This window comes from Mustela erminea, chromosome 3 (genome assembly GCF_009829155.1).
Source record: "Mustela erminea isolate mMusErm1 chromosome 3, mMusErm1.Pri, whole genome shotgun sequence".
Taxonomy (NCBI): Eukaryota; Metazoa; Chordata; class Mammalia; order Carnivora; family Mustelidae; genus Mustela; species Mustela erminea.
In genome coordinates, this window is record NC_045616.1 from 14,425,838 (window position 1) to 14,447,077 (window position 21,240).

A 21,240-nucleotide genomic window follows, 5' to 3' on the forward strand; every position below is an offset into this window, starting at 1 on the left:
CCCCCCTCACTTACAGATCCAGCTCAAATTCCTTATTCTGGCACCAACAGCCTGTTTGATCTGATCCCAATGAGCCTTTCCACTTAATCCCCTGCCATTCCTGTTGGGCCCCAACTTACAGTGAACTTCTTTCAGGGCTGAGAATATACCTCTAGCCTGGTGATCTCCTACTAAACTTTAAGGATTTAGCACAAACATCAACTCCTCTGTAGTATTTTTTTCCCTGGCCACTTACCCCACACCTGGTCAAGTTCCTTATTCCATCCTTAGTGCTCTAACAAAGGATTTTATATAAAAAGTATACTCCACGTTCAAGGTAAAGCATGGAACCACACTGAAAATACACACCGACCTACTTCTCTGCATCTTGCCCCATCTGTGGAGGACAAGAACCTTGCCCTCTCCACCCCCAGTGCCAGCAAGTTACAGGTGCCCAACAACCATTTCCAGATGAAGCCTCCCTCCTGCCCCATTGATCCCCTTCATGGACACTCTACTGTTCTTTGGCTGCCAGCACATCTGTCTTTCAGTTTCATGGGCTATCTGTGCCCAATAATGGAGACAGTTCTAGTTTACTTAATCTTCACGACAGCCTCTGGGGTCCATGCTGTACCATTACCCCAATTTCAAGATCAAGGCACCAAGGTTTAAAGCAGTCAAAGCATTTGCAAAAGTGAGCACGAAACCAAGATCTGAACAGATTTATTTAATTCAAAGTAATTTCCCAAAGTCCAACTTATGTGGCCCCATCAAATGCGCCTCTTTTTCATCACAAAATTTCTTAAAGTCTTCACTTTTCTCTTCTCTCCCTCCTCTCTGAGAGGAAAACATCCCTCCTTGCAAGTATTAACCGCTTTCAGCTGCACCTTCTTACTCCTTCTGGACCTGCCTCATCTGAGAATTCTCTTCAAATTATCCCCCTCCAGGGGGCACCTGGGTGGCTCAGTGGGTTAAAGCCCCTGCCTTCCGCTCGGGTCATGATCTCAGGGTCCTAGGATTGAGCCCCGCATCGGGCTCTCTGCGAGGCAGGGAGCCTGCTTCCTCCTCTCTCTCTCTGCCTGCCTCTCTGCCTGCTTGTCATCTCTCTCTCTGTCAAATAAATAAAAATTAAAAAAAAAAAAAATTATCCCCCTCCAGGGCACCTGGTTGCCTCAGTCAGTGCAACATGTGCCTCTTGATCTGGAGGTCATGAGTTCAAGCCCCACAATGGGTATAAGCTTACTTAAAAAGAAAAAAAAATGCCCTTCCCAGCTCAAAAATAACTTCAACATGGAGATGCCTGGGTGGCTCAGTCAGCTAAGTATCCGACTCTTGGTTTCAGCTCAGGTCCTGATCTCAGGGTTCTGGGATGGAGCCCCATGTTCAGCTCTGAGCTCAGCGCAGAGTCTGCTTCAGATTCTCTCTCCTTCCCCTTTTGCCCTCCCCTCCCCCAACTCACATAAACGTTCTCTAAAGTAAAACCTTAAAAAAATTTTTCATTTGTAAACAAACAAAATCAATGTTTTGTTTAGAGCAGTGGTTTCTTTTTTAAGATTTTATTTATTTATTTGACAGAGAGAAACACGAGTAGGGGGAGTGGGAGAAGCAGGCTTCCTGCTGAGCAAGGAGCCCGATGTGGGGCTCGATCCCAGGACCCTGGGATCATGACCTGAACCGGAAGCAGACGCCTAACTGACTAAACCACCCAAGTGCCCCTCATGATCTTATTCGATGTATTCTACAAAAAGTTACTGAGAGCTCAGTCAGCCACTATCTGGGTCCTGGACTACAGCAAAGAACAGACAACCCCCTTGCTCTCCTGGAACCTATTAGTTGGCTTGTGTTCCCAAGTAAATAAAGCATAGAAAGGGAGTTTGTGGGGCTTACAACTTTAAAAAGATACTCAGGTAAGGCCTTAAACAGCACGAGAAGTTTGAGCCAAAGTCAGCAGGAGATGAGAGAATGAGCCATGGCAACATCTTCAGAAGAGGGTCCAGGCTGAGGGAAGAGGGGGCACAGAGGCCAAGTGGGAGTATGCCTAGGGGACACAGGTGGGGTGCATGAAAAGATGGTGGGAGAGGGGACCTGGAAGAGGGAAGAGAATGAAAGCGAGAGAGCCTGAAGGCCAGGCATGCCAGACTGCACAGGGCCTGTGGCCCTGGCTAAGGGTGGGATTTTCCCTCAGGTGAGACAGAAAACTGAGCAGGGGAACGAGTTCATTCCACCTGCTGCACAGCCAACAGACTGTAGGAAGGTTCGGGCCGATAGGGAAACTGATTAGGAAGCAATATTCTAGGTAAGAAAACCCAAGTGGTAGTGGCAGAGGTGGTGAGAAGTGGCCAGTTCTGGATGTGTGCAGAAGGCAGAGCTGGAGAGGTTTGCTGAGAGCACTTGGCCTGAGGGGTCTCTGGGAGAAGAGTGTTCCTGGCTAGCGTGCAGTGAGTGAGGGCAGGTGGCAGCAGAGAGCTAAGGCTCCCCGGCACAGTCCCAATGGACTCTGAGGCTGGTGAGGGGGAGAGGCCACAGGTCTGTGGGGTTAAGGATGGAGGGAGGCAGAGAAGTGGCTTTTCCAGGAGCACAGGGAGCTCTGTGGGCACCCCCCTGCACTAGATAGCAGGCAGCACATCTCAAAGTCTTCCCCAACTCCTAAGGGTGATGGAAGAGTCTGCCCTAGCTTTTCGTACCATCCTCTGGTGTGGCACATATGACACAGCTCAGTGATGACTGGCCTCTGCATCTGTCTCTGTCAGCTCCTGGAGCATGGCCACTCCCTTGTTCACCTGTCTCTGCAGCACTGGATGGCACATGACTCATCACCACCAGTGTTCGCCTTGTGGTTGGGACCCGGCTAGTTTGCCAACCAAAAGAATAGTCCATGGTTGGCTAGGTCCTCTGGCAAAGGCTCATACCTGATTAACAGAGGTAATCAGGAGATGAAAAACAACACATCAGCAAACATTTAAAAAGAAATCTCCTGGGGGCATCTGCCTGGCTCAGTGAGAAGTCTTGATCTCAGGATCGTGAGTTTGAGTTGGATATATTATTTAAAAAAGCAAATACTCAGGGTAGCTCAGTCAGTTAAGCATATAATTATTTTTTTTTCCTCAATATCACATCTTGATCTCAGAGCTGTGAGTTCAAGACCCAAGTTTTACTTAAAATTAATTTTAAAAAGTCTCCTAAACCAACAAGAGCAACCATTTTTTAAAAAAGGAATTTATTTACTTGACAGAGAGAGAAAGAGAGAGAGAGAGAGCGCGCGTGTGCACACAAGCAGTGGGAGGGGGAGAGGGAGAGGGAGACTCCCCGCTGAGTAGTGAGCTTGATGCAGGACTTGATCCCAGGACCCTGGGATCATGACCTGAGCTGAAGGCAGACGCTTAACCCACTGAGCCCCACCGGTCGCCCCCAAAACAACCATTTATGAAGCACCTATTCTGCTCCAGGCACAGCAACTCTGCAAAGCAGGTGTTGTCGTCACCATTTCCCAGAGGAGGGAAACAAGGCTTGGAGAGAGTAAGCAGAGCAAAGAGGAGGAGGATCATGGTTAACTATAGCTCAGAAGCAATGAGAAGAGTGTGTGTGTGGGTGTGCGGGTGTGCGGGTGTGGACTGAACTTGGGAGTGACAGCTGCTCACATCTTAACAAGCCTTGAAGGCACAGCAGAGAACACCGCGGGGTATAAGCTATAAACATCCCCCTGCCGTTTCACAGTCCTGGGGGTGGCTGGCGGCCTGCCACACGAAAGGCTGGCACAGTACCCAGAACACATGTAAATTCTTAACTCTCCACATAACGCCTTAGACAGGCTGCACGCATGGGATCACGTCGTACCACACAACCTAACTTACAACACAGATTCTCAACTTTCTCAAACGAAACTCGGAGGTGAAAGAGACAACCTGAGGCAAGTTGAGATGGAAATTATAAATGGATCAGTGCAACATTAATAGTGCACCTTAGGCAAAGCTCCAAAGGGGCTGCAGCTCAAGACCTCTGCATATCTGGAGCTAGGGACTAGCTCCACATCTGATGCCCCCACCCCGGCCCCGACAAATGCCCTGGCAAGGTCACTAATGAGGCGCCCGTGGCTAAATGCAACTTCCCAGCAACTCCTGGCCCAGGAAGGGTTTCTCCTGATCCAGGATCAGGAAAGGGAATCTTAGAAATCAGAAGCTTTTTTTTTTTTTTTTAAGATTTTATTTATTTGACAGAGAGATCACAAGTAGGCAGAGAGGAAGAGAGAGAGAGAAGGGGAAGCAGGCTTCCTGCTGAACAGAGAGCCCAATGAGGGGCTCGATCCCAGGACCCTGAGACCATGGCCCAAGCTGAAGACAGAGGCTTAACCCACTGAGCCACCCAGGTGCCCGAAATCAGAACCTCATGATACATCCCCCAATCCTCCAATTCCTCCATCAACCAATCACCCTATCCTATTCATTTTATCACCTCCTTGGCCCACATTGCCACTCTCTAGTTTCTCCTAATCATATCTTGTCTAGACCAATGAAACAGCCCTTCTCTACTACCTACGCTCAATTCATCCTCCACACCATCCTCCACACCAACGCAAAGATTATCTAAGACACAAATTTACTCAACGGTTCACCGTTATTTAAATTCTTTAACTGGCTCTCCACAGTACACAGAGAAGAATCAAATTCAAGCTCCCTGCCATGGTATACACAATGGTTGATTCCGGGCATCAACGTGACTGAACCACAAAGTGTCCAAATGTCTATCTGGCCAAACATAATTCTGGGTGCATCTTGGAAGGGGCTTCCAGATGAAATTAATGTCTGCGTCAGTAGCTTGAGTAAAGCAGACTGCCCTCCCTGATTCGGATGGACGCGACTCAGCCTACCAGAACAAGATGGAGGTAAGAGGGAACTCTTCCTGTCTGCTTGCCTGGAGCTGAGACATGAGGATTTTCCTGCCTCTGGACTAAACAGGAAACACTGGCTCTTTGTGGGGTCTCAAGCCTGTCAACATCTGGACTGGAACTAGACCACTGGCTCTCTCGGGTCTCCAGGTTGCCAATTGCAGATCTTAGCACCTGCTAGCCTCCATAACTGCACAAGCCAACTTACTATAATCAACCAGCCGATCAGTATCTCTCTCTCACACACACACGGGTTCTGTTTCTCTGGAGAACCTTAATTCAGTACGTAAGGCTTTTATGATTTGACTTGCTTATGTCTCCAGGCGTATTGCTCAACACATCCTTCTCATAGTTTTCTTTAGCAATGAACTTTTTTCTTGCTCTTATGAAGGGTATCATGCACATATGCACACATCACAGTGCAAAGAACAGTAATAAAACAAATACCATTTTCCAACTGCTCAAGTTAAGAAACACTTCAGACCTTGGCACTTAACGTGTGGTCCCAGGACCAACAGAACTGGCATCACCTGAAAGGTTACAAAATGCTGCATCTATATCATTGCCCCCTCTTAGAAATCTGCATTTTTTTATTAAAGATTTTTTAAAATTTATTCATTTGACAGAGAGCACAAGTAGGTAGAGCAGCAAGCAGAGGGAGGGGAGAAACAGGATCTCCACTGAGCAGGGAGCCCTATGTAGGACTCGATCCCAGTACTCTAGGATCGTGTCCCGAGCCGAAGGCAGACGCTTAACTGACTGAGCCACCCAGACATCCCTATAAATCTGCATTTTAAAAGCAACTCCAAGTGATTCATACACACATTAAGCCTCAGAAGCTCTCCTTATAAATTCCTGCACCCTCCTTCAATCCACAAGAGAGAACGAATGTCCTGATTTCGTGTTATCTGATTTTGTTTACAGCTCTACCACCCTCATGTCATCTATCCCCAAATGATCGCTGCCCCTGTCTCTTGCACACATGGGTGAATGGATGAATAAGATGGATGAGTGGGGGCGCCTGAGTGGCTCAGTGGGTTAAGCCACTGCCTTCGGCTCAGGTCATGATCCCAGGGTCCTGGGAAGGAGCCGGCGTTGGGCTCTCTGCTCAGCAGGGAGCCTACTTTCTCCTCTCTCTCTGCCTGTGTCTCTGCCTACTTGTGAACTCTGTCAAATAAATAAATAAAATCTTAAAAAAAAATGGCCTATAGAGTGAAGAACTGAGACCAAACATTTAACTGACCCCCCCCCACACACACACAATTAAGGGATAGGACATTCTCCCATCAATAATAGCAACTCATATTAAAGATTTATTTATTTGAGAGAGAAACAGAGAGTGCGGGGGGGTGGGGGAGGGCGGTGGTGGTGGCAAGGAGAAAGGGTAGAATCTCAAGCAGACTCCCTGCAGATCACAGAGCTCTACTTTGGACTCAATTCTACAACCCTGAGATCATGACCTGAGCTGAAACCAAGACTCAGACACTCAACCAACTGAGCCACCCAGGCACCCCAATAACAGCAACTCATTTTAGCCATGACTAAAGATAAAAGTCAGGGGACAGACAGAGGAGGGAGGGCATCAGAAGGCAAGGAGATGTATATTTTAAAAGTGCCCCAATTCTCATATGTCCCTGGCCACAGAAAGTGTCTTTACTATACTAAATAATGTATTAACTGTGCTCTCGTAAATCATGTATTAACCAGTAATATGTTTCTAAAAAGGCTTCCAATCTTTGAAAAGTTCTTTCGCATGTACGGCATCTGCAGAACCTAAATGGCACAGTGGAAAGACAAAGAGCTCTGGTACTGGACTCCGATTTGAATCCTTGTCTTACCTCTGAGCTGGCAATCTTGACAACTTAACCTATGAATCTTAGTTTCCTTACAAGTAAAATTGGCGACAATAATATCCACCTTATGAGACCGCTGTGAGGACAGAATGACAAAATATTGAAAGAATCTGGTTCTTGGGACGCCTGGGTGGCTCAGTCAGTTAAGCATCTGCCTTTGGCTCAGGTCATGATCACAGGGTTCTAGGATCGAGTCCCGCATTGGCTCCTTGCTCAGCGGGGAGCCTGCTTCTCCCTCTGCCTGCTTGCTTTCTGTCAAATAAATAAATAAAATCTAAAAAAAAAAGAAAGAAAGAAAGAAAGAGAGAGTCTGGTCCTTTTAAAATTTTCTTTTGACCTGAGCCCCTTGACTACTTAGATCAAAGCAAATGTGACTGGATGCCATGATCCAAAGACAGGCACATCATGATCTAAGTAGCAGAACTGGCCAAAGGCTGAATCCTAGGCTGACAGTCCCTTCACACAGCAGCCCACCTCTGGGCAACCCAGGGCTTCCTTATGGAAAGGTGCTGATTATCATTAGCCAGTCAGCAACACAGTCTTTGCTTTTCTAGCAAGGGAAGAGATGGTCTGTGGTCCTCTGGCTTTAAAAGAACCACCCTATTTTTCCTCCCCTGAACCACACGCCCCAGAGCCCAAACCATGCTAGATTGTGTTCTCTGCTTAGAAGTAAATGTTTCCACTTAATTTACAATCTCTGGTCTGTTAAGTTTTTTTGTCCCCTTAATATCTTTTAAAGACAAGGGGGGTTGGAGAGAAGAGAGACAAAATACCATACCTAAAGTCATGTAATTACTTTAGGCCAAAAGTGTCACTGCATTCAGGTTTTTGGATCCAGGCCCATAACCAGCTTCATCCCTTTTGCATGCAAATGTTTAACTACCTCCTTTCTCATTTACAGCACCTTCCTTCCCTGAGCCATAGGGAAGACATACTGGAGTGTGTGTGTGTGTGTGGGGGGGTGTTTGTTTGTTTGTTTTAGTTTTGTTTAGATTAACAAATTTTTATTCATAACTATACAGAAATAGAGATGCAAAATAGATACACAAAACATGATTTTATATTTTCACTGTTTTATATTTAAGCAGAGAATCACAGAATCTATTACATCTTTCTCTGATTTTTTAAAATTTTATTTATTTGAGAGCATAAGAGACAGAGAGAGTACACACAAGAAGCGGGGGGAAAGGACAGAGGGAGAGGGAAAAGCAGACTCCCCACTGAGCAGGGGGCCTGATGCAGGGCTCATCCCAGGACCCTGGGATCACGACCTGAGCCAAAGGCAGACACTTAACAGACTGAGCCACTGAGGTGCCCTTCTCTGATTTTTGAATGAAACTGGTCTAATTTCACTGATATAAATTTAATTAAGAATCCATTAATATTTCTAAGAAGTTTCCAAGGTATACAGTGTGTAAAATCACAGCTTTTATCTTGTAGCTAATTTTTTAAAAAACTGTACCATAAAATATACCATCTTAACCTTTTTTAAGTATATGGTACATGCTGTGCAACTGATCTCTAGAACTTTTTCATCTTGCAAAACTGAAACTCCGTATCCAATGAACAGCTCCCCCAACCCCCATTCCTTCAGCCCCTGGCAACTACCATCCTATTTTCTATTCCTAAGAGTGACTATTTTAGATATCTCATGTAAGTGGAATCATGCAGTATTTGCCTTTTTTGGCGACTGGTCTATTTCACTTAGGATAATGTCCTCAAGGTTCATCCATGTTGTAGCGTATGACAGGACTTCCTTTCCTTTTTAAGGGTGAATAACATTTCACTGTACGTACACACCACATTTTCTTCATCCATTCATGTCCTGATGGGACACTTAGGTTGCTTCTACCTCTTGGTTACTGTGAACAATGCTGCATTGAACATGGGAGTGCAAACTGGGGGCTACAGGTCTTACTTCTGCCAACTCCACTTCTGAAATGATCCCAGCTTGAAAACATACAGCTTATGACTTCCCATTCAGAGTTCCAGCTGCAGTGTCATCCACTGAATAAACACTTGCTGAATATGTGGCAGGTATGGTTCTAGACTCTTGGTCTTGCTCGCAGGTGGCTCAGAGTCTACTGGAGAGCAGCAAACACACTAACTAAAGCTGAACATGATTTTTCTGACAGAGTTTGAGCACCTGGCCCAGCTTGAGGAGGGACGTGAGAGGAGTCCTAGAAAAGATGATGCATGAGCAGAATTCTGAATGAGGAGCTGCAGATGTTACAAGACTGGGGAAAGATACATGTGATGATACCAAGAGAATTTAGGCCATTTCAAAGAACTGCATTCAAAGTATCTGGGGGATCTTGGGAGGGCGTCACCTGGGCTTCATTCCCATGGTACTGGATGCCACACCGATGACAAGTTGCTCCACTAGGCCTGGTAGCTCCAATGCTGCTCCAAATGTTTACCATGTGCCAAGTCTCTGCCGCTGCTCTGCTCTGACAGACACAATAGTTCTCCATGGATCTCAGGGCCTTGAGCACTTAACATGGCGAACATCTGGTCTTTGAGTTAGAATGCTTTAAATTCAGACACATATAGACCGGGTAGCTGGAGTTGTGGCATTTTCCATTTAAAGACATTACTCCTCCATCCTAAAGTAACCAAATCAGCTCTTTGCAGGAATGCTCCACAAGAAAGCAGACAGAACAGGGTAAGAAATGTGAAGGCAATGAGTGATATTTGATGCAGGTAACAAAATTCACGACAAGGCTCCATGCTCTTTAACTCTCCCCCTTAGAAATCAGAAGTGAGACGGAAGTCATGGGGATGAGTATTTGAAAAATAAAGTCAAATCTTTTCTGATAGAAAGCTGAGCCTGATGTGGCTAATAAATCTAACAATAAAGACTGGTTTTGCCAGTTAGGTTACATGGCAGAGAATGTCCAAACTTTTCAGATATTAAACAAACTATAGTCACAGTTTGATGAAAATCTATTCAAAGCCAACAGAAGTATTTTATCAAAAACACTGTATTGACAGAAGTGTAGAAATGAACAGTATTTTGATTGGCCCAATCTATTTTGAGAATATTGGGTTAAACAAGGTACCTCTAAGAAAAGAAAAACAGGTATAATCGGTAATCAATTGATAAGACTTGATAAAGCCTTTTGTATATTTCTCAGTAAATGAGTGACTGACTGAGATTAATCCTTTCATAAGCAGATGGATTCTAATTTTAAGTTTTTATTTAAATTCCAGTTAGTTAACATACAGTGTAATACTAGTTTCAGGTGCACAATGTAGTGATTCAACACTTCCATGCATCACCCACAGTGCTCACCACGGCAAGTACTCTCTTTAATCCCTGACACCTGATTCACCCCTCTGGTAATCATCAGTTTGTTCTCTATAATTAGGAATCTGTTTCTTGATTTGTCTTCTTTCTCTTCTGCTTGTTTTCTTTCTTAAATTCCCCATATGAGGGGCCTGGGTGGTTCAGTTGGTTAAGTGTCTGCCTTCAGCTCAGGTCATGATCCCAGGGTCCTGGGACTGAGCCCTGTGTTGGGCTCCGGGCTCAGCAGGGAGTTTGCTTCTTCTTCTCCCTCTGCCCCTTCCCCTGCTCTCTCTCTCAAATAAAGAAAATCTTTAAAAAATAAATAAATTCTACATAAGAGTGAAATCATATGGTATTTGTCTTTCTCTGCCTTATTTCACTTATTTCTCATTACACTCTCTAGATCCAAGATGGCTTCTAATTATTTGTTTTCAATAACATTGAAAGAGTACATAACCAATTCCTGAGGTTAATTAGTAAACTAATTTTTGATGATTGATCACCATGTGATTTTTGGTATACAACTCAGGCTTCAAAAAAAATGTGTAACAATGCTAGAACTAAATTTCTTCCTTGCTTTTGCATTAATGTGAATAAGGATTTCTGGAGCTTACATTTATAAAAACAAAAAATAGGGACAGAATTGAAAACTCTTATTTTATCAACAATATTCACTCCTGGTTGCATGAACAAAATGCGGAAGGGGAAAGACTCATCCATCTCACAAAGGGAGGCACTTCTTTTTTCTTTCTTTCTTTCTTTTTTTTTTTAAATTTTATTTACTTATTTGAAAAAGAGAGATACTTCATGCAAGAGAAGGGTTGAGAAAGCAGAGTGGGGGAGGGGGAGGAAGAGGGAAAGAATCCCAACTGGACTCACCACTGAGTGCTTGGGGCTCAGTCTGAGATCATGACCTGAGCCAAATCCAGGAGTAGGACCCTCAACCGACTGAGCCACCCAGGGACCCTTAAGAGAGGCATTTCTAATAAACTTGTGCTCTTTTTGCTTAATGATTATTTACAAAAATTTATAATGTATTTGTTGTGTGTTGTGCACTAAGTCTAACTCAACTTACTGAAATAAGAAAATATGTAACACACAGAAACTTATAAATACTACATATATTTTTCTTTTGTATAAATAAACCTTTTTTTAAAAGATTTTATTTATTTGATAGAGATCACAGGTAGGCAGAGAGACAGGCAGAGAGACAGAGAGGAGGAAGCAGGCTCCTTGCTGAGCAGAGAGCCTGATGCGGGGGCTCCATCCCAGGAACCCGAGACCACAACCCAAGGCAGAGGCTTTAACCCACTGAGCCACCCATGCGTCCTTAAATCAACTTTTTTAAATTATTTTTTTTATTTTTTTATAAACATATAATGTATTTTTAATCTCCAGGAGTATAGGTCTGTGAATCGCCAGGTTTACACACTTCACAGCACTCACTCAACCTTTCTTAAAGAGAGCAAAAATATCCATAGAGCTTTATGGTCAAAGTAAATTGAAAAGTTTTCAGTTTCAATTTTGATGCCTTTATTGTTGCCGAGAAATTTGCTAGAATGAAAATAAAAAGACCTAAACACACACACACACACACACACACACACACACACACACACACACACTATGTTAGAATAAAACTATGGGGGTGCCTGGGTGGCTCAGTGGGTTAAAGCCTCTGCCTTCAGCTCAGATCATGATCTCGGGGTCCTGGGACTGAGCCCTGCATCGGGCTCTCTGCTCGGCGGGAAGCCTGCTTCCCCCCCTCTCTCTCTGCCTGCCTCTCTGCCTACTTGTGATCTCTGTCAAATAAATAAATAAAATCTTTAAAAAAAAAAAAAAAAAGAATAAAACTAGGTAGGGCAGGGGCTCCTGGGTGGCTCAGTCGGTTGAGCATCTGCCTTGGGCTCAGGTCATAATCCTGGGACCAGAGTATTGAGTCCAGCATCTGCTTCTCCTTCTCCCTCTGCCCCTCCCCCACTGCTTCTGGGCTCGCGCGCGCTCGCTCTCTCTCTCTCTGTCTGTCTCAAATAAATAAATAAAATCTTTAAAAAAAAACCCCAAAACTATGTGGGGCAAGTATTAAAGAAATGCAAGTTGTAAGAGGAAAAGGAAGGATTTCAAATTTCTATGAAAAAAAAAAGCATTTGTTAAATGGCTGATAAAAGTGTACTGCTAAGGTATTCAGATTCCACAGACTACATTTTAAAAAGTGATGTAACCACCTTATTTTTAAATGTTAATATTTATAATTCTCTGAAAGCTACAGCCCCTGAAACTATAAATAACATTTTCTGTCTTTTCTCTTTTTAAAACAGTTGATTCATACTGAATTATATGTAAACGCTTATAAGACTGTTACATATACTTATTTCATATATTTCACTTAAACTGAGTTACAATAATTAAGCGTACAGTTGATCAACACAATGAACGCATTATGATTTTTTAAAAAAAATTTTTAAAGATTTTATTTATTTATTTGACAGAGAGATCACAAGTAGGCAGAGAGGCAGGGAGAGTGGGGGGAAGCAGGCTCCCTGCTGAGCAGAGAGTCCGATGTGGGGTTCGATCCCAGGACCCTGGGATCCTGACCTGTGCTGAGGCAGAGGATTAACCCACTGAGCCACCCAGGCGCTCCTGCGTTATGATTTTTGGTAAGCTTAAAAACCTGGGATGAAGTTTTAGATGTTCCACATGAAAATGTGTTGAAGGGGGGTGCGCCTGGGTGGCTCAGTGGGTTAGAGCCTCTGCCTTGGCTCAGGTCATGATCTCAGGGTCCTGGGATCAAGCCCCGCATGGGGCTCTGCTCAGCATGGAGACTGCTTCCCCCTCCCTCTCTGCCTGCCTCTCTGCCTACTTGTGATCTGTCTGTCAAATAAATAAATAAGATCTTTAAAAAAAAAAATGTGTTGAAGGGGTTTGCAGTGTTGTAAAGAATTATTTAGTTCAAATACCCATTATCAAAAACACAGCTTTTCAGGATAGGACTACCTTTCTAGCTTCACCTTCTAGCTTCTAACACTTGAAGTCCCAAATTCAAAGAACTACTTACTGTCATAATTTTGTGCTTTTGCTTAGTTTCCCAAAGGGATCAAAATCCTATTAGGTGCCCTGTGATAAGAGCTCAAGTCCCCATGTATATTAGTTGTATTTAAAGGCTTGGAAAACTTCTAATAAAGGAAACTGTTTAAATTTGTTTCTCCAACTCTAGAACTCTTTTAATATTCTGTAAGATTAATGCTCCACAGAACACCTTTTAGGCAAAGCATCTAGCAAAATCTTAAGACATTTAAAAGTCTTTTTTTTTTTCAATTTTATTTATTTATTTGACAGACAAATCACAAGTAGGCAGAGAGAGAGAGGAGGAGGCAGGCTCCCCGCTGAGCAGAGAGCCTGATGTAGGGCTTGATCCCAGAGTTCTCTGACCTGAGCCAAAGGCAGAAAAGCTTAATCCACTGAGCCACTCAGGCGCCCCTAAAAGTCAAGTCTTTAAAGCCTTCCAAGCTTCATCCAAGAGGCAGCCCTTCCCAGTATTCCCCCAGGCTTTGCAGCCCTCAACACAGCTGTGCAAAAACTAGCTTGCCACCTACTCCCCCTGAGGCTATAAGACCTAGGTCCAGTATGACCATGATTCCTGGCTCTAAGCAGGGGCTCAAATGGCTGAACAGACCAATGGAAAGTGGCAACTGCAGGAAAGGAGTGGGCAATTCACAGGTTTCTACTTCGGATGACTAGCCTAGGGAAAATACTCAGAAGGAATATAAGATTGGCCGGAAAAAGGGAGAGTCCATTTTGGATATGTGGGAAATAAAAGTGGAAAGGTCTGGTAGACAGCTGGAAATATGGATCTGAAACTTGGAAGAAAGATCTGGAGATCTGCAGACTCTTACTATTATAGGTGGTAGATGGAGCCATGAAACAAACAATGACATGACCCAGGAAAACAGGACTATGTGGAAAAAGTAGAGAGCAGAGTAACCCAGGGAATACTAGTATCTAAAAGGCATACCAAGAAAGCTTCTCAAGCCAAAAAACTCAGAATTCTCCCTTTCTCCTCCCCCCGACCCCCCAATCTACTCCATCTGGCCCATCACTGAGCCCTGTCACCTCTGCCTTTGGGAGCTATACAAAACCCAACTCCTCCTCTCCATCACCACTGCCACATCCAGCCTCAGTCTAGACCACCACAAAAGCCTTAACTGTATCTACTCCTGTGCACACCAACCCGAAGCATTCTCCATAGCACCAGAATGGCCTTTAAAACATAAGTCATGCTTCTGCTTAAAACCCTGCTAACTGCTTCCCAGTGCACTTGATCTGGCCCTTTTTACCCACCTCTCACACTAGCTACCTACCTGCCATCTCTCCAGCCACAATGACCTCCTTTCTCAGAAGGTTCCTGCCTCAAAGACCTGGTGCTGGTCGTTTTCTCTAACTGGAATGTTCTTTTCTGAGACTTCCAGCTGACTGATGATCCCCTGTCAATCAGGCCCAGATAAAGACAGAGCATCTTATCTAAAGCTGCTACTGTAAGTCAACCAGTAGCACAATACTTCTCTCATTTTTTCTTAGCATTATAATATTATAAAAATTAGTTTTTTAAATTATCTATCTCTTTCTCCATGAAGCCGGAGTTTTAATTTGTCTTGTTCACTGCTGTATTCCTAGTGCCTAAGATCCCCTCTGGTCCACAGTAGGCACTCAAGTACTCGTTGCATGAATTATTAAGGGAAAGCAGGAGACTGAGAAAAAAACCAGAAAGCTGGTAAGAGAATCAGAAGAGAACAGAGGGGTGCCTGGGTGGCTCAGTGGGTTAAGCTGCTGCCTTTGGCTGAGGTTATGATCCCAGGGTCCTGGAACTGAGTCCCGCACAGGGGTCTCTGCTTAGCGGGGAGCCTGCTTCCCTACCCCCCGCCCGCCTGCCTCTAGGCCTGCTTGTGATCTCTGTCTGTCAAATGGATAAATGGAATCTTTAAAAAAAAAAAAAAAAAAAAAGAAGAGAGCAGAAACTAAGAGAAGAGCCTTGAGAAGGAGGAAGTCAAAAAGAATGATGACTAAGAAGCCACTGAATTTGGCAATTCCATCTTTGGTGCCCTTTAAAGGGGCAATTTCAGAAGAGAAGAGGGAAAAGGCAGATTACAATGGGCTAATGAGTAAATGGGAAGTTCAAGGGGAAAGGGCAAAGGGAAGGAAAAAGATGGAATACTTATTTTGAGGGTGAGAAAAGACAAAAGAAAGGAGAATAACTGCTTATGCTTTCAAGCTGAAGGGAAGGGTCAGCGGGAAAGGGGACCAAAGATAAAAAAGGAAAGAGGGCCAGGACAAGGTCCCGGATGTTATAGGAAGAAATGGGATCCTAAAGCCATATTAGTCATCTCTTCTCTAAAACTATCCCACATGATTACAGTAAGATGTCTATTTTACGTTCAGAAACATCTATTCCCTGGAAGTAATTGGTTATTTGCATAATTCTAACACAGTTTGGTCTACAAAATCATTACTAAAATGCTGTATATGTTTCTTAACTCTTAAAAACACACACTGGGGTGTCTGCAAGTAGAAAGCTTTAAGATTTGCAGGTAGTGCTCACGTAGTTCAGAGAACAAAGGTGTTTTAAGAGAGAGAGAAAGACAGAGATGGAGGGATGGATGTAGACAGGAGAAAGAGCGTGTGGGCATATGATAAAGCAAATGGGACACAATGGTATGGGCAGAATCTAAGTGAAGGATGTACAAATGGTCTTTGTAGTATTTGTGTAACTTTTCTCTAAGTTTTAAATTATGTACAAATAAAAAATTAAAAAAGAGGGAGAGAAAGGTAAAGTTCTTACACCTAAACTAAGCAGGGAAGGCAACTTCCATGAATGGTTGGCAGGCAACTACCAAATTTCTCGAGACTTTCACAACTACTTCAGGAATAAGCAGCAAAATGTAACAATAGTGGATAAAGGGATGAAGCATAAACCTTTACGGCATTTTACTAAAAGAAAATGCTCAAGCTACTGCATAAGACGATTTTCATTACAGAACACTTGTACAAAGTGGTTAGAAAATTCTCTGTAATCTAGCATTCCTAATAAAAAGTCAATTTTGGGGGGGGGCACCTTGGTGGCTCAGTGGGTTAGGGCCTCTGCCCTCAGCTCAGGTCGTGGTCCCAGGGTCCTGGGATCGAGCCCCCCCATCGGGCTCTCTGCTTGGCAAGGGGACCTGCCTCTCTGCCTACTTGTGATCTCTGTCAAATAAATAAATAAAATATTTAAAAAAAAAAGATTTTATTTGTCAGTAAGAGAGTGCACAAGCAGGGAGAGTGGCAGGCAGAGGGAGAAACAGGGTCCTCACTAAGCCAGGAGCCCGACACCGCACTTGATTCCAGGACCTGGGGATTGTGACCTAAGCAGAAGGCAGATGCTTAACCGAATGAGCCACCCAGGTATTCCAAAAGAAGTCAGTCTTAACTGTTGTTAGAAAGCAATACTGGGGGCACCTGGGTGGCTCAGTCGGTTGAGCATCTGACTCTTGATTTCAGCTCAGGTCATGATCTCAGGGTCCTGGGACCAAACCCTGCACTGGGCTATGCAGTTGGCACAGAGTCTCCTTGGGACTCTCTCTCTTCCTCTGCCCCTCCCTCTGCTCTCTCTCTCTCTCTTAATAAATAAATTTTAAAAAGAAAAACTAATCTGGTCTTTAATACACATACAGTATAAAGAAAACCCAGTAAGGTCATTTCTTGACAACTAGAATAGAAAAAAGTCTGAGGCACCGTTTCTGTTCCATCTTTAACAGAATAAGCAGAATAAGGTTAAGACTGCTGGTGGTGGGACATCCTAAGAAAGGAAAAAACCTGAAGGTTGAACTCTATAAATCTGATCCCTTTTCAGTTTTACAAATGGTTGCTGATGAAACAGCTGCCTACCAGTATAGTACAACTGGGGGTGGGGGAGAACTAATAATATTCCCTATGTAAGGGATATTAATCAGATCAAGTACACATATAGAACTGTCCAAAATAACAATGACTAAGAGGCACCTTCTCCACTCCACTTCTCTGTGGAAAGCTGTGCTCTCTCTCCAAACCAAAGTCCTATCTGGGGAAGGACGCTCTCCTCTCAGAACTCAGTAAGCCATTAAAATGGAAAACATCACTGTTTTCTTAGTGACATGGACCTACTCTGTTACTACGACCCCATTCCAAGGCCAAAGAGCTCAGCTAGAATCAGTTGTAGACTGAAGTGAAAAGGGTCCCACTCTCTAAGAGGGAGGGGGAAGAGCAGTTCCACTCTGAAGTTTAAACTCATGAAATCCTTGGGTCAAAGTTTAATGTGATAAGACATCAACATTAACACGGTCCACCTGCTTAGGCTCTAATGCCCGAAGGAATGAATGACAAGCCATATTCAAGTTCTAACACACTCAGAATTAATTCCTCTTCAAACAGCGTGCCTCATTTCTTTCCAGTAAATCAGCACTAAAAATAACATAGAGAGTCTAAGCTCTTACTCTCTTTAAACAAATTGAATCAGCACTCATACACCTTCTACAGTGTTCAAGGCAACTGTTTGAGTATAAAACTAGGATTTTTATGAGCTTTCGTTGTTTACTTAAATTGGAATGACCATCCACTACTCTTACAGGCTTTCCTTAAAACAAGAGTTGTAAGTAAAGGTGGCTCATGAAATTAAGCCATTTTACTTTTCAGGGTTAGCGTGTAGAAGGATAGATGACTGAGTAAAGTACTACAAAGCTGAGTATCAATCACTCAGCATGTGAGGAAGGCCTAAGATGTGCACAGGACTGAGCCAAACTCCTCCCTGCCTCCCAGGGCTTACAGTCGACTTGGCAAGACAGGACCTAAAGCAGTACCACTATCTGCCATACCTTTTCCGAATGTTTTCACAAAGAAGACTCCGACGGTAGGCTAGGGTGGTCAGAAACTAGCTTTAAAGAAGAAGAACATGAGCCAAAGGATGAGGGCAGGATTCTGAAAGGGAAGAAAGGCCCTGCAGGCAGCAGCCTCTCTGTTTAAGAAATAGGAAATATTTTCACACCCGCACTCATTGGAGTCTTGTAAGAACCCTGGAGGATAAGAAGCTAAACGACATCCACAGTTTACAGATGGAAAAAGTGAGGTTCAGAAGCCTGAACTAGTCGATAGGATAAGCAATGAAAATGTCCAGCAGCCCAGTGTAGGAAACAATGAGGAAAAGAACTCACCAGAACATAGGACCCGTGGGGGCAGAGCATTTAGAGAGAAGAAGGACCAAAGACTAGTAAGGGACCAGCACAGCAATAGCCTAGTGAGAGGTAATAAAGGCACAAATTTAAAAAACACACAGAACAAACTAGACCGGTAACACTTGTTTTAAACTTTAAATCACCAGGAAAAACCACCACCAAATAAATAAATAAATAAATAATCTTCCTTTTATAAATCAGTTTCACGGATGTGAACCTCTAACCAACAAATTCTCTGACATCATCGGAGATTTTTAAGAGGTTTATCCATTAAAACGGGAGCTGTCGACAATATTACTGGAATTACAAGTTCACACATTTCGGGGCTGCCTCAACAAACAAGCAATACTTTCTTCGCAACTCGTTGAGCGTTATTATGCCTTTTGCGGTGATCTCCCAAGATTTTTGGATTTTTCCGTTCAGAACCGTTTAATTTGGACAACCGCGGATCGGCTTATTTCCATATGCAAGCCCTGGCTCTTCAAAGAGCAGGGACCTTATAAATATTCGCAGGATAAATGAGGCCACTATCAGAAGCAACTCTGTGCCAGCCTACTCCCCCCAAAAAGTTACCAAACATTCGGAATCAAGCCCGGAAGAATAACCTTTCAGCCACCGTTCCCAGCCTCCCAAGCCGGGGCCTTAATTAAGTCAGGTCCTTACGGTCATGTTCTCCCAAAGTAAATGCCACAGTGCTGTTTCCCGCAGATGACAACCGCTCCGTCCCTGCCGTGTCGGCCTCCCCCTAGACAGACCCGAGGAGCTGCCGGCACCGGGGAAGCTACAAGGCGGCCGGGCGGCGTCAGGGGCAGCGTCTCCCCTAGGACAGGGGACAGAGGGTGCTCCCCACGCCCTACTCACCGCGACGGGTCGGCCGTGCTCTGGGCCGTCGGCGGCGTCGAGTCGCGGAGCCGAGGCCGGCGCGGCAGACGCCGGGGCGGCGGCGGGCGCCGGGGCTGGGGCAGCGGCCGAGGCGGGCGGCTGCCGGTGCTTGCCGGCGCGCTTGGCTTTGGCCTGGATGCAGCGCTGGTGCAGGGCGAAGGTGTGCTGGCGCTCGAGCTCCAGGCGCTCGGGCGACACGGCCTCGTAGCGGGCCTCGCAGGTGCTGTGGTGGCGCCGGCACAGCTCGATGCGCCGGCGGAGGCGCTCCATGACCGCGCTGTGCCGCGGCAGCGCGAACTCCGCCATGGGGCAGGTGGGCAGCACCATGGGCCGCGGGCTGCACGGGCCGGGCCCGGGGCGGGCCTCTCGGGGCCGACTGGCACTGCGGGCTCCGCTTCCCGCCGGCGGCCCGGCCGCCTCACGGCCGCGCCATGGCCCCGCGGGCTGCGGAGCGGCCTCGCGCGCGGCGGCGGGTCTTCCTCAGGCCCCGCTCGGCCCAACCCGGGCCGGCGCTCGCTGCTAACCTCAGGCTTCGGCCTGTCCCCACCGCCCCGACCCCATTGTTTTCCGCGCCGCCGTCGCCGCCATCTTAAAATTGTTTTCAGGGCTCTCGGAAGAGGGCGGGGCCCCGGCGGGCGACCCCGGCGTCACGGCTGATGAGCAGGCACGGCGGCCAATCAGAGCAGGCAGAGCGGGCCGCCCGAGGGGTGGGAGCGAGCACGCAAGAAGCGCGTTGGGGCTCCCAAGCCGAGTTTAAAAGGAACTCTCAAGTGAGGGGCGGAGGGAAGCCCCTGGGCTAGCTTGAGTGCTGGGCATACGGCCAAGTGTGACCGACGGGAGCCGGTCCTAAAAGCCACCCTTCTCCGGCAGGCCTTTCCGGGTCCGCGGAGGAAAGGGGCCATCCGGTGCAGCGTATCGTTAACTGCCTGACCCAGACGCCCGCCTGGCACTAGAGCGCTTCACCAGTTTCTTCCCCTGCAGCTTTTTTGAGTTGTTTCCATCAACTCAAAAGTAGCCACGCTTTTTCAATGTCAGCTGTTTTTCCACCGCATTCCTTACGTCCAGCCTCATCATTGGTCGGAATTGTCCACGAGTGAGCTGGAAGCAGCTTCCTCTTGCACCATTCTGAATCACTGTCAGTTTCCACTTGATATAAAAGTTTGAGCAAGTTTCAAAAGTACTACTCAAAAAAACTTAAAAAAAAAAAAAAAAGCCGCAGCAGATGTTAAGAGGATTCTGGCTCCATTACTGGGGACTAGAACTGTAAAGGCTGAAGCTTCAGCCAAAAAACAAGGAGCCTGGTGGGCCATTAAAGGATGGTGGCTTAGGTAAGATTGAGTCACTCAACAAAATCCAACCAGAGACAATTACGTTTAGTATTATAACCAGTAGGCATAAGGGGTGGGAGACCGGGGGTGGGTGGGGGTGGGGAACAGGAGCAGTGACTCAGTACTAAAACTAGGTAACTAAGCCTACGTAGGCCCAAGAGGTAGGGAATAGTCATGGGCAACCTAACTGCTAAAAAGTTAAACAGGAGGTGCCAGGACCACCACCAGTTCAAACATTTGTTACAGTAACTTTTTGCTAGGGCCCACAAAAATATTTTATTTTAAAATCAGAAGGGAAAAAAAAGTTCTTACTCACGTAGTATGTTTTTATACCAATGCTGTAAAAAATAAATACAAGAGGCTCAAGTCAAAAGTGTCCAGAGCTCATGAAGCCCACATAAATGGTTCTGGGTTCTTTCCCTCCAGTCTTCAAACATACACTTTACATTAGAATTAAACTACTTTCTAATAGGGGAGAGAATAGTCACTAAGAGTACTACACTATGTATACTTCCCTTCCAGCGAGGAATCCAAAAGCCTTAGCACATATTTAAGAAGTTTTGACATAACTTCAAAAACATCCTTGAAATAGTACATGAAAGGTAAGTCTGATTCTGAACAGACATTCTCTAATAAAAATTAAAAGTTCAATGGCTCCCATACATCAAAGAATGTTATCATAAAAATCTTAAGAAAAAAAAGGGGGGTGCTTGCCTCGCTCAGTTAGTTATAGCTCCGCCTTCAGCTCAGGTCATGATCCCAGGGTCCTGGTATCAAGCCCAGTGTCTGCCTC

The 21,240-nt window shown here is 45.2% G+C and overlaps 1 protein-coding gene across 3 annotated transcripts in view; it reads right to left on the minus strand.

Moving 5' to 3' along the window:
- The window catches only part of MAML1 (mastermind like transcriptional coactivator 1), a 44,847-nt gene extending 24,789 nt beyond the window's left edge, over positions 1-20,058 (minus strand). The window contains exon 1 of one of the 3 annotated variants that reach the window (XM_032335291.1): positions 19,099-20,058. In XM_032335291.1, the coding sequence (XP_032191182.1) occupies positions 19,099-19,446 (348 nt within the window). In that variant the 5' untranslated portion in view covers positions 19,447-20,058. The remainder of the gene's footprint in view (positions 1-19,098) is intronic. The other 2 variants (XM_032335290.1, XM_032335289.1) reach the window with 2 other exon arrangements.
- Positions 20,059-21,240: the final 1,182 nt, after the last annotated feature.